Source organism: Geospiza fortis, unplaced genomic scaffold (genome assembly GCF_000277835.1).
Source record: "Geospiza fortis unplaced genomic scaffold, GeoFor_1.0 scaffold29, whole genome shotgun sequence".
Taxonomy (NCBI): domain Eukaryota; kingdom Metazoa; phylum Chordata; class Aves; order Passeriformes; family Thraupidae; genus Geospiza; species Geospiza fortis.
In genome coordinates, this window is record NW_005054349.1 from 4191558 (window position 1) to 4204680 (window position 13123).

Below are 13123 nucleotides of genomic sequence, written 5' to 3' on the forward strand. Positions count from 1 at the left end.
GGTTCAAACCCCAAATTCTGCCTTTGTGCCATGAAATGCTCCTGTCCTCCAAACCCCAAATCCTGCCTTTGTGCCATGAAATGCTCCTGTCCTCCAAACCCCAAATTCTGCCTTTGTGCCATGAAATGTTCCTTTCCTCCAAAACCAAATCCCGCCTTTCTGCTCCTGTCCTCCAAACCCAAATCCTGGTTCTCCTGGTGGGGAAGGAAGTGGGAAAGGACAAGGGAGCAAGGCTGAGCCACTGGGTAGAGAGAAAATTCAGAGGACTCCCCAAAAGCTTTCACCTGGATTGCTGCACGTTGATCCTTTCAGCAGCGGGAGATGATATTTCTGTGGTAAGGGAGAGATTTCTATTTGGTGCATCTTCTGGAGGATAAATATTGCAATATTGCAATTCTCATAGCAATAATATCAGTTGTGACTAATATTTACTAACAAACAGCTGTTAAATTTGGCTTTAGATTATATATATAGACTATACATTTTTGTTATATTGTTTTTGGCAAAACAATAAAACCAAGGCATAAATTCATTCACTAAAATAATACAATGCACTACAACTTAGTTGTGTTGTGGTTCTCTGGAGTCAGAGGACTCCAGAATGTTTTACAAATGGTAATTTACCCATGAAGTCAAAGCAGGTTAATGAATGCTTCATTTGCTGACTTGCATTGGTGGTGGTTTGTTTGAAGATGCAGAATATCATCATTTAAATATGCTCTAATAGAGCAGAATTACTTCTGAAAACACTGCATATGTTTGGATAAAGGCAGCCTCATATTTGCTTTGTGCAAAGTGTCCTGATAGAACTGCAAATAAAGGAATTCCAGGCCAGCCAGGCAGGCAGAACTCCTGGAAGCAGAGCAGCAGAAATGAGCAGCCTGTCTTGGGGCTGAGTTTGCAGACCCATCCATCCCAACCTGGCTGTTCCAAACACAATCCCAGCCCCTCTCCTGAGCCTCTGCAAGGGGCTGAAATCAAGGACAACCTGAGTTCTGGGTTAACACTGGTTTAGTCTTTTTTTTTTTCCTGGATCCAAATCAGTTATGAAGTTCTTGATTACTGAATGTGGAAACCTAAAGACTGATGATATTAATATAGTATTAAAAAGAACCTTTCTTAACATTTTTATTTTCCCTTATATTGTAAAACACCTTTTTAAAATATCTATTTCCCCTTTGAGCTGTTTACAGATTAATGAAAAGTGTAGTTTAGAGAGTCAGTTCTGAACAGAACTCTAAATAAACACATTACTGGACATTGCTACTCAAGGATACTCTTCAGGTATGAGAGAGACTTGTCAACTCAAGCCTTCATGTGCACAGTCCCAATGAAAAATAATATTATTTTCCAATCAGTACAACTGGGCAGACTCATTTTGAAGCTACAGAACACAGAAATTACTTATATTGGCTTCTCTGAGCAGCCAGAACCCACACAGTCATCCTCAGAGCGATTTCCCAGCATATCTGCAGGTAGGAAAAGGTTTTTCATATTACAGATACTTAAATAAAAAGCAAAGATAGAATTTATTCAGCAATTCAGAAAGGAAATAAAACTCTAAAGAAAGTAATGCTCAGTTTTGTTTCTTTCTGCAAGAGCAGGAAGGAATAAATAAAACATGAGCACATTTCCTGCAAAATTGGCAATAAAAGGCTCCTCCCTCAGTCACTGGAGCTGAATATGTGTGATTCTCCCAGACTGTCTTAATTATTCCACTTATCAGAGCAGCACTCAGACTGCCTGTCATCCCAAAAAAAGCATCTGGAACATCTGGCACACCCCAGCGTGCCCCCATTACACAACACCCAGATCTACATTGCTTTTGCACAGGTTTTAATTCCCAGCATGTACCACTAAACTTTATATCGTTTGTCAAGCTGCCTCTGCAGCCCCAGGAACAGTTAAAGAGCATTTCCATCACCCTGTGCCACAGGGATGAGTTACCAACTTCCTGGGATCAGCAAGAAGGGAATAAAAAGCAAGTTAAGCGAGTGCTGTGTGGCAATGACCAACCCTAAAACACCATCATGCTTCAAATGATCTTTCAAATAAAAAGTGACTCCTGGTCTGGCACTCTCAGTGAATACCATTATTTCTGTTTGACTGTGAAGGGAACATTGAAATGAAAGAATTGATCTTAAAACTCATTAAAAATTAAGTCTTTTCAACACACTGAATTCTAATTCACACACACACAAAAAAATTAGAAATTCCAATCTATTCTCCAGTTTTTTAATATATGATACTACAAAGGAAAATATCCAGTTACTCTGTAGATAATAGGCCCAGAACATTTATCACCAAGTAAAACCAGATGAGAGATCATTATCCAATTGGAGAATTTAATGTGGTAACCAGCAAATTGAATTTCAGAGCTTCAGAAAGTTGTGCAAGTCTGAGGCAATAAAACCACAGAGCTGAACACTGTGTGGATTTCCAGACTGGATCTGGAATGAGAATTTCAATATCCTCCTTTTTGATGGAAGTTTGTTGCCACAGAGCAGAAAGGAACTGGGCAGCAAGATAGGTACAGTTTTCCATAACTTTTTGTAAAATCCTGAAGATTTTCCAGGATTTTTTCGTCTTTTGTTTAATGGTCAGAAATGCAAAATGAAAATTTCCCAGATATATCTGGTCTACTGAGCTGGAGTCCTGTGTGATATGTTAATTTTCTGTAGAATAATATCTGGTAATAAAAAATAAAAGCATATTCAGGTTTTAACTCTATCCTTGTAAGCCCAAATTTAGGTTCAACCTGGTACATGATGTCGCTTCAGAAGTGAAGCATTAGTAAACATAGAAAGTCATGTTCCAAGAGATACTCTATTAATTAATAATTATTTGTAACAGCCTTGCTAATTGTAATTGACTCTTGCTTAGGTTCTGTGACATTGCATATCAATTAAATTAGAGTTATAAATATATCCTGGAAGGGGGCAGTGTTTCTTGACAGGAATATTTTGCTGCAACATGGCTTCATGCATCATTTTATATCCTGGGCACGCTGCCAATATTGCATTACCTAAATATCCATTTTATATAGGAACTCTGCATCCTCCCAGCAACTTATGAAATCAGGCTAATTGTTTAATTTTAGGTTCCAAATCAACATTCCTTCCAAAGCATTAATCTAGTGGTGAATCTCTGCAATTACCAATTTTGCAAAACTTCTTACGTCTGGTAATTTAAACTACTGTTAAGTAAGTGCCTTTTTGGGTTTTTTTGCTACATATTTATGTAAGTGCTTAGAAAATTAAGCAATGGCTAAGTGATGCTCAATTCCTCCTTCCATCAAGCCATCTTTGTTTGATTACAAAACATTATCACCTTCCCTTCACTAAAGATGATGAAAATCCTATTTATCCTCTCCATTTCCCAAAGCGTTTATCTGGCCTGAAATTTTGATCTATATCCAGAAGTTGTACTGGGCATGTGTTAAGAGGAGAGGATTTCATGAAAATGTGATTCCACCAGTTCTGCACTTTTGCCTTCCATTCAAAAACACAGAGCAAAAGTAAGAAGAGAAGCTAAACCAGCTTTGTCAACTTCTAAATAAAAAATGTAGCAAAAGCTGTTTTAAGGTGATTTGGTCTCATTATCCAAAAAAGGTTTATATATCAAAATGCTTATGGAAATCCTGGTAACACCTTTAGATATTAAGGAAATGAGCTGACCTACTTAAAACTAATAAATTTATATCTAAGAACACAACAACTCTGTTACTTTTCCTTTTTGCTATCAAGCTGCCATGGAACATTCTTTGATATTTCACATTTTTGTTCTGGGTAGCTCTCTTTCAAGATAAATATGCCTTTTTTTTTTCTCTTGGCTTTTCAGAATTCTTTCAGTATTCCAAGTGGAAAGACATTAATGTGAATGATTCTGTGCTGGCAAGAACCCACAAAATCTGTGTCAGCAACTCTGTGTGTTTGTCAACTCAGTTCCTCTTGTATATTTATAAGGCAGTTGACAAAGTGCCTCAGATATTCTGATTCCTGTGATTATCTCCTGAAGGACTGCAGAGGTCTCTTTTTATGCTGCTCCAAAAATTTATGGTGATAAAAGAATTAATACTGCTCTGTCAGTCCATGAAGAATCATTTTACCTGTGCCCTCCTCTGTAATCACTGCCCATGGAACTGAGTTTGTGAACACTCACTCGCTTCTAGGGTGGAACAACCACTCCATGTTGGCTCTTCCTTTTCCAGTTTCCAGCTTTTCCTTCAGACCCTTTAGAGTTGACATTTTATGTCATTCAGGTATTTTGAAATATTTACTTTATTATCATCCAATATCACTCTGCTAAGCCGTCACATCAATTAATTGCATTATAGGGTGGAAATCATGCAAGAAAATATAACTTCAGTACTGAAATGTAGGGTAGAATTTGCATCTTACCCAAAATAACCCATTTGCTCTCTCTTCAGAACTCAGGTGAGCCAACAGATCATCAACAGAATTCCAAAAACTGACTGAAACCACCTGATTCATCTACCAAGTTATGAAATATTGTTGGGGTTTGTTGCAGGTTGTATAATAATTTTCTCATTCATCCTGATAAGTTGCCTGCTGGTTTTCTCTCCAGGTTTGAAATCTTTTGCTTTGATTTTATGATGCTGATAATCTCTGTCAGAGAGATTTAAATCCACAATTTAAGTAAATAAATTTAAATAAACAGTAACTCCATTCAGCTCATCTGTTTTTACAAGACACAGTAATCAAAGTGAAAATACAAAAGCTTATAAATTAATGTATAATAAATCATTATCAGAGGCTGAGTGCAGGATCCTTATGAACTTTCAGAGATAATACAGTCTAATTAAACTAAACTCAGTGAGACTGAGTAATTAAGAGCACGATTTTATTAAAGCATCTGACAGCAAATGATTCTTGCCTTGTGTTTTGCTGTTCTGTCCTGACTTTGATGAGAAAGCTGTCGTGCTACTGACATTGAAAAAGTGACTCTTAGGAGAAATTCGTCACGACACCAACACTGAGCAGCTTTCACAAACTGTGAAATACAGCATGAAAACATGGAGTAGAGGACTGAGCCTTTATGCCTGGATCAGTCCTACAGGAGAACACTTGAATACCTAGTTCAATCCTACAGGAGAACACTTGAATACCTGGTTCAATCCTACAGGAGAACACTTGAATACCTAGTTCAATCCTACAGGAGAATACTTGAATGCCAGGATTGATCCTAAGGGGAGAACATTTGAATGCCTGGATGGATCCTAAGGGGACAACACTTGAATGCCTGGATCAATCCTACAGGAGAGCATTTGAATTCCTGGATCCATCCTACATGAGAACATTTGAATGCCTGGATCCATCCTAAAAGAAAACATCTGAATGCCTGGCTCAATCCTATGGGAGAACATTTGAATGCCTGGATCCATCCTAAGAGGAGAACACCTGAATTTCTGGATCCATCCTACATGAGAACTCCTGAATGCCTGGATCCATCCTAAAAGAAAACATCTGAATGCCTGGCTCAATCCTATGGGAGAACATTTGAATGCCTGGATCCATCCTAAGAGGAGAACACCTGAATTTCTGGATCCATCCTACATGAGAACTCCTGAATGCCTGGATCCATCCTAAGGTGATAACACCTGAATACCTGGATCCATCCTAAGGTGACAACACCTGAATTTCTGGATCCATCCTAAGGTGACAACACCTGAATTTCTGGATCCATCCCACAGGAGAACACCTGGATTTCTGGATCAGTCCCGCAGCAGAACCCTTGCTGCTCTCCCCAGGCTCAGCAGGGAGGTGCAGGCTGGGCACTCACGTGGTAGAGGGGCACGGTGTTGTTCTCTGCCAGGGAGAAGCCGAGCACGTCCTGCTGCCCTGGCTCCATCCTGATGCTCATGGTGGAGGCCAGCACCGAGGGGCTGATGGGGAAGCCAGGGGTCCCTGGCCCTTTGCCCTTCCTCCTGGACCTCCTGGCCGTGTCCCTTTTGCTGTCCTTCTGCGCCAGGGGCTCCTCCTGGATCACCAGGATCTTGTCGTCGCTCAGGTAGCGCAGCAGCGAGTTCTCAGAGTCAGTGGTTGGAGGGGGAGGAAGGCAAAAAGAAACATTAGGAAGAGGAAACAAGCAGAGAACCATTGTATTTGCTGGGAATGCCCTGATGAAGGCAGGAATGATGCATTTGACTCCATGTTCTCAGAAAGCTAATTTATGATTTTATTATTATTATTTTATAATTATTATTATATTATAATAATATAATAATTAATATAAAAACTCAGGAATGATGCATCTGACTCCATGTTCTCAGAAGGCTAACTTATTACTTCATAGTTATTATAATATTACAATAATATAATGAATATATTAGTTATTATTCTATTAATTATAATATATCATCTATAATAATATAATCTATACTAATATCTAATAGTTAATATATTTAATATAATACAATGCACTATAATATAATAAGAAATATTATATTAATTATATTATATAGTAATATATTGATGTCATTATTTTGTTATTAATATTAATAACATTAATAATATTAACATTAATCATATTAATGTCATTTTATAATTATTATATGCTTATTATTATTTATAATTATTATATACTTATTATTATTTATAATTATAACTATATTATATTAAATAATACTATACTAAAGAATACAGAAAAGACATTGAATGCTCAAAAGATAATAATGAAAACTCGTGACTCTCTCCAGAGTCCTGACACAGCTTGGCCCCAATTGGCCCAAGAGTCAAAACAACTCACAGCAGAATCCAATGAAACAATCACCTGTGATAAACAATCTCCAAACACATTCCACACAGGAGAAGCAAATGAGATAAGAATTGTTTGCCTTTTTCTCTGAAGCCTCTCATCTTCCCAGGAGAAAAATCCTGGGTGAAGGGATTTCTCCAGAGAATGTAAATGCCACAGAGAAGCATTTTTGGCTGGCCAGAGAGCATCCCTGGGTCCTGTTAAACTGGGAAAAGTCCTGGGAGTGTCCAAGGAATTGTGAGGGCTCTCCCTGCACTCCATTCCACATTTCACCATGGATGGTGAAAGGGAGCAGACACAGAAAATATTACTGGCTTGTATCATGCAGGGAGCATCTCTGGGACCATTCCAGACACCAGGATTGTAATTTCAAGGAATTTGACAAGCTGGAATAACGGTTTTAAGGAGATGTGCAGCAAACTTGGGCACAGTTTCAAAATGGGAGCTGGCCAGGCAACAAGTCTGTTACTGTCTGCAACAGTGAAATATGAGCTAAACACACATCAACAGATTTGGAATAAATCAGAAAAGGCTTGTGCCTTAAATGAAATTTATTTTCTCCTGGAATGAAAGTTTACTGAAAAAAAATAGTTTAAAATCTTGTATTGATCTTCAAGAATATCATTCATTTTTTGTCACATTTTTAGGAGTCAAGTTGAACTCCTCTCAGCTTCCAAACCACGTCTAAAAGATTCTAAAAAATAGTATTCAAGAATCTTCAACAGTCAGTGTCACAATAAATATGGTCACATATTTGAAGAATATTCTTTTGAATTATATGTTTTCTTTTTGCCAGAGGAAATAAAGGAGAAAAGAAACTGTGCAATCACTTTTCTTGCAAAGTTCTAATTCCCACTGGGATCAATGGAAGTTTTTGTGATTAGAACTGCTGCTCTGAACACTGACAGTACAGTTGCTGATTTCTGTTCCAACTTTTAATTCATCCTGATCAAAATGTTCTCAGAGGATGCTACTTTACATCTGTAACATCACTTACTGTTTTCTAGAGCTGTGCAGATTTGGAATTGATTGCTTTTAACACATATCTGAGCCTTCAAAGTACTTTTCTCCTTGAAGTTTATGTTTCTTTATACTAGAATTAAATTCCTGCTACTAATACAAATTTTTAATTTTCAGAAATAGAAACAGAAAAGCACAGACACTAAAAAAAAAAAAAAAGATGTTTTTTCCTGTGATGCTCCTTAAGCAACAAAGGAAAAACATCTTGGAGCAGAGGAGAGAAAAAAAAATACTCACCTCTGCTTCCCCTCTTGTACATGTTCTGTTCTTTGGGCTCCCCAATCCAGCTGTACTCAGTAGGCATCGAAACTGGCCTCAAATCTCCTGCAAACAAGGCAAGGAAAACCAATGGAATTTTGGAAGGCTAGGAATGGCAGGCTGGAGGGTCAGTAGTGTAAATTAAATAAATTCCAGGTGTGACACAACTCCTCAGAGCAGTCCAGCATTAGAGCTGTGACCTTCAGGAGCAGTGGAACATCCCCGAGCCTCCTCTTCATCACCCCCCACCTTGAGGGGGGCATCACCAGCTCTGGTGAAATTCCTTGTAAATGTAAAGCAGATTACAAATTTATTTGAAAACTCTGCTCTGTATGAACTTCCTCAGTCATTAAACAGGTGTTGGGAATAAAGAGAGAAACAGATTTTAAGTGAAAATGCTGTAGGAAAAGCAGAGAGAGAATTAATACAGATGCAATAACAGAGATCTGTCAGGGAAGCATAAACCCCCCTGACCTGGGAAATCCCAGGGTGAGAAATGAGGGGATCTCATTTCGAGGAACATTAATTTCCACTGGCTCAGGAGGAAAACCTGGGGCTCAGTTTGGGGACAACAGGCAGCAAAGAAGATTCAGCCACGGGGGTTTAATCCCTGGGATTTCATGGGCTGGGGCAGTGGGACCCTGATGTGCCCAAGCCATTCCCTACCCGAGCACCAGAGCAGGGATGGGAGGGCAGCAAACCAGGAGCACCCCCAGATCTCCTGAAATCAGAGGGGTGACATTTGGGGTACTGAGATTTGCCCAGATTACACTTTTATACACACCATGAAATTTAGTGGATAAATAATCCTATGGAAAAATACATTTCATTGTCTGCCTCTTAGCTGAGACTAGAAATGTGGGATTCAACTCCTAATCATTAGAAGAACATTATCAATTAAGAAAAAATCTCAATAAAAAAATCAATACTATAAAAAGATAGAGAAACAAGATGAAAATTTTGTAAAAAGAAAACAGGGAGGCACAAAGCAAGTGAAGATCAACATAACCAAACTGAGCAGTTTTTCTGTAAAGAAAGGAAAGATCTGAAGCTCTGAAATGATTTTTACACAAATACAGATACCACAGCACAACAGAGATCAGAAATAGAAATTCAGGACAGGAATCACACAAGGCAAATGAACAAGTGATTTTGTAAACTGCTTATTTCACTTCCAAGTCCTTTCCCAATGAAAAGTAACCTATAAATTGTTTTGACATTGCAGCTTGGATATTTTTCTGAGAAGCAAAAAATTGTTGTGTACAAGGATACCAGAAAAAAGTGAAAGAAAAAAAATAATTTATGATGTTTTTCCCTCTAACACGTAAATGGAATATCTTTGAAATGCATTGCCTCAAGAGCTCTTTAGACCAGAGCATTTTAGAGTCAGGAAAATAATGTTAAGTAAAACAAAAAATGCATTGCAACGTTTCTAAAAACAAGCTTAATTTTCATAAATACATTGGAAAAAATTGAATTATTTATCTTCTTGTATTTTGCATGTACTGTCAATATCCATCACCTGCCTGAGTATCCATCGATCTATCTACCAGCTGCACAGGAGACTGATTTCTAATAATGGCTGCAACCCTGGTAGGTCCAAGGCTGGAGTTTTGGAGCAGTAGTTTGTGTCAGCCCAGGCAATAATGAAAGTGGCTGCTTGGCCATGAAAGGCTTCAGAAGTTTTATTTTCATCTCTTTGCTCATGGCTCTGTGGTTCCAGCATCAGTTTGTTGGAGCTGCCATAAATCCTGTCTTTTTACTGAAAGACACATTGTCACTTTGGTGATGGATGTCACTTCTCAGTCAGAAGTACAAAACCTTCCATTACAGTAGAACATCATTTGCATGTCTGGTAATCAACAGATTAATTAAATCTGTAGTTAAAAAAAAATCTGGTGTAGCAGTCATTTTTGAGAGAAAGGCATATTTCAGAGACTTTAAGACCAAATTCCTTCTGGATTTCAATCAGAATTGTCCATCATAGACAAAAAAAATCTTGTGTACTCCTGGCATCAGGCAGGGAGCCCAATAGTTTAAGTCACCGTGCAGGAAGAATTTATGAACGCAAGCCAAATACACCCATCTGGCTCCAATTTTAATCACAGTTAAGATTTCTCTTTACCTTTCATTCTAATTCTGTTTTAAAATGATGTCACTTCCCGAGGAGATAAAGAGTGAACATTACTGGTCCCAAGATGGAATCCTGTTCCTCAGCATCACAGCTCTTTCAAGCATCAAGCAGATGACTGAAGCAGTTACTAAAAATATCCTGCCTATAACAAAGATTTATTAAGATTTCCTCCCCTGAAAAGGTTCTGTGTGCATATACACACACCATCAAGTCCATTTTACTTGCCACTTTTGCCAGAAATCCAGCTGCAATCAGCAAATTACAGCAGCAGGAGAGAAGTTCTGTGTAACTGATAAACACAAGATAAATACTGAGAGCAGGAGGCAGAGAAGCTGCATTTAAGAACATCCCTGGTAGCAAAGCCCACACCAGAATCAGCAGCAGAATCAGGGACTGCAGGGCTTTAAGAATTTTCTTTTTTCCCCCACTGTGCTCCCTTTCAGCTGCTGTTGGATCTTCCACCAAAACCTCTCCTGGGATTCTCCCTCTCCCCTGAACTGCAGCAGGATTTTAGTGCCTGTGTTCTTCACTGACACGTTTTCCTTCCCTGCTCCGAGCTTCTGAGAGGTTTTCCCTTTCCTAAATTTCAAAGACAAAAACTTAGGGAGTTGTTGGGGCTTTTAAACAAAATGTGAGAAAAAAAGATCTCAGAGTAGGGGAATAAAGGACTTATGGATGGCTTGCCATATATAAATAAATATCTATATAGATCTCAAAAGATAGCAGCTACCCACAGAAAACACTATGGTCTTTGCTTTCTCTGAGGCTCAGAAATAATGCCATTTTCCAAATCACACATAATTCCAGTTTTCAAAAGAAATCTCCTATCTGAAATTTGTAAGCTTTACAAAACTGTCCTACTGCCTTGCAAATAAAGCAACTGAAAATACACAGCCCATACACTGCTGTATTTCAGCAGTATTTTTCTCAAACTAATTAAACACCAAGTAATTCAGTTTAAACAGAGAAACAAAAAAAGTTAATTTTTAACAACACCTTCATTAAACACCAAGCAATTCCGTTTAAACAAAGAAGCAAAAAAAAAGTTAATTTTTAACAACACCTTTTTTATAGAACCACAAATATAGATCCATACTCTTGTATAGAAGCACATGTGATTGTACACCTGTACACTCAACAGTACACACTGAATTTCTATAGAAAACCAGAGTTAATTATTGTTTAATAGCATTTTATATATTTAGGCATCCTCATGCTAAGATTTTGAAGTACAGTTCCAGCACTAATGAGTGCATTGTAGGATACTCCTCATGCATTTAATGCAGTGCTGAATTTTGGAGGGCCTTCCATCTTACAGACACTTTCACACCACAAGGCAGTTCTTTCACTGAAGTTTAACAGCCCAGAACATTGCAAGTGGAATAATCTCCAGGAGTTTGGGAGGGGAAATTGAGTAAATAAAGATGCTGGCTATTCAAATAATATGAATTTAATTACCATTCAACGTTCCAGAATGAACTGCAAAATAACTGTATAAATAACTTCTGACCAGGAATGTTAGTGTGTGATTTTTCTAATTATTCCTTCATGTGAAATTCTGTTTACTGTTCAGAGCCAGCAGGTCACAGTCTGACAAGAATGACAGATTTGGGGAGGGTTGCAGCGTTAAGAGCAGGGTTTGTAAACCAGAAGGAGGTTGAGCAAGTGCAGCCTACCGTGGGTGGGGGTTTTCTCCCTTCTCCTCACGCCCGGGGCTCTGCTCCTCTCGTACTCGGAGCCCCCGGGGGGCCCTTCCCCCTCTATCAGCGTGTAGAATTTCCCACTCTCGTGCTCCAGGAAATAGTTTGGGGACTCAGAGCCTTTCATCCCAGACTTTCCAAACTTGCTGATGTCATCACAAGACATGATTCCAATTTCATCCCTAAAAACAGAAGATGATGGGGAAATGAACCATTTAAGGGAAACTTCCAGCGCGCAACTGCCTCTCCCAAATGCTACAAATGAAAAGTTTTGCAATTGAAATGTTCACTTTGTAAGTGAGGCAATTCAACAAATGTAAATTAACAAAACCATCATTAGGTGCCACTTTAATTGCGAGATAAACATTCAGGAGTTTTCTAGGATCTGAAGGAGAACATCAGGAATTGTTGTAATATGAGCATACAAGGGTTTCCCTTGCAGAAGTGCTCCAGAATAAGATAGAAGTAGACACATAAAAGTAAATCAAACCAATTGATTAAAGACTTCTTTAAATACTTTCTTGATTTAAGGCTAAACCCACATTTTGTTCAGCTAAATGAAAGTTAAGTCACTCAAAACAATAATATGGTGCTTAATGTATTTTTAGCTCTTAATTTGATTTATTATTTACCTTGATGGGGGGCTGTTGGTTTTGGTTTTGCTTTATAAATCTAATGAAACCAAAGTGTAAAATTTTATTTTTCAAAACCTCAAATTCCTTAGGACATAAATACCTGGGGCCATAAAGTCCTGACATAGGGGAAAGAATGAAAACATCCTGGAGTGCAGAGTTGTCCATTTTTGAGGACATGCCCATCGTACTCGTTGGGGTTGTAGAGCTGCTCGTGGGGCTGGTTGGAATCACAGGCTGCAAAAATCAAAAAGGCACATGAAGAATAAATTAATGTTTTCTGTGCTACAAGAAACAAAAAAATCAGTGTGCATAATTTTAGGAAATTTGACCTCTTTTTTTTGGATTAGCCATTTTTTTAAATTTCTGAAGTTTCTTCCAAAAAGGTGTCCAGTGAAACTCTAGACTTCAAGAAAGTTATGAAAGAAACCGATAAACGACCATTAAATTAATTTAAAAGCCACCTCAAGGGAAAACCTGAGACTCAATCAAAATATGATCTTTAATCAATGCAGAAAATCAATTATCTGAGGAGAAAGGACACACTGTATTAAATGCCATTAATACAGAAGTTAATTACAGAGCTCTGAATACTTGTACTG

General features: G+C 38.1%; 1 protein-coding gene across 1 annotated transcript in view; it reads right to left on the minus strand.

Moving 5' to 3' along the window:
- LOC102040271 (connector enhancer of kinase suppressor of ras 2-like) overlaps positions 1-13123 on the minus strand; it is a 163548-nt gene that overhangs the window by 33891 nt on the left and 116534 nt on the right. Inside the window, exons 11-14 of the mRNA XM_031058825.1 lie at positions 12625-12758; positions 11866-12071; positions 8035-8121; positions 5803-6056 (exon numbers count right to left, since the gene is read on the minus strand). Coding sequence (XP_030914685.1) covers positions 5803-6056; positions 8035-8121; positions 11866-12071; positions 12625-12758 — 681 coding nt within the window. The remainder of the gene's footprint in view (positions 1-5802; positions 6057-8034; positions 8122-11865; positions 12072-12624; positions 12759-13123) is intronic.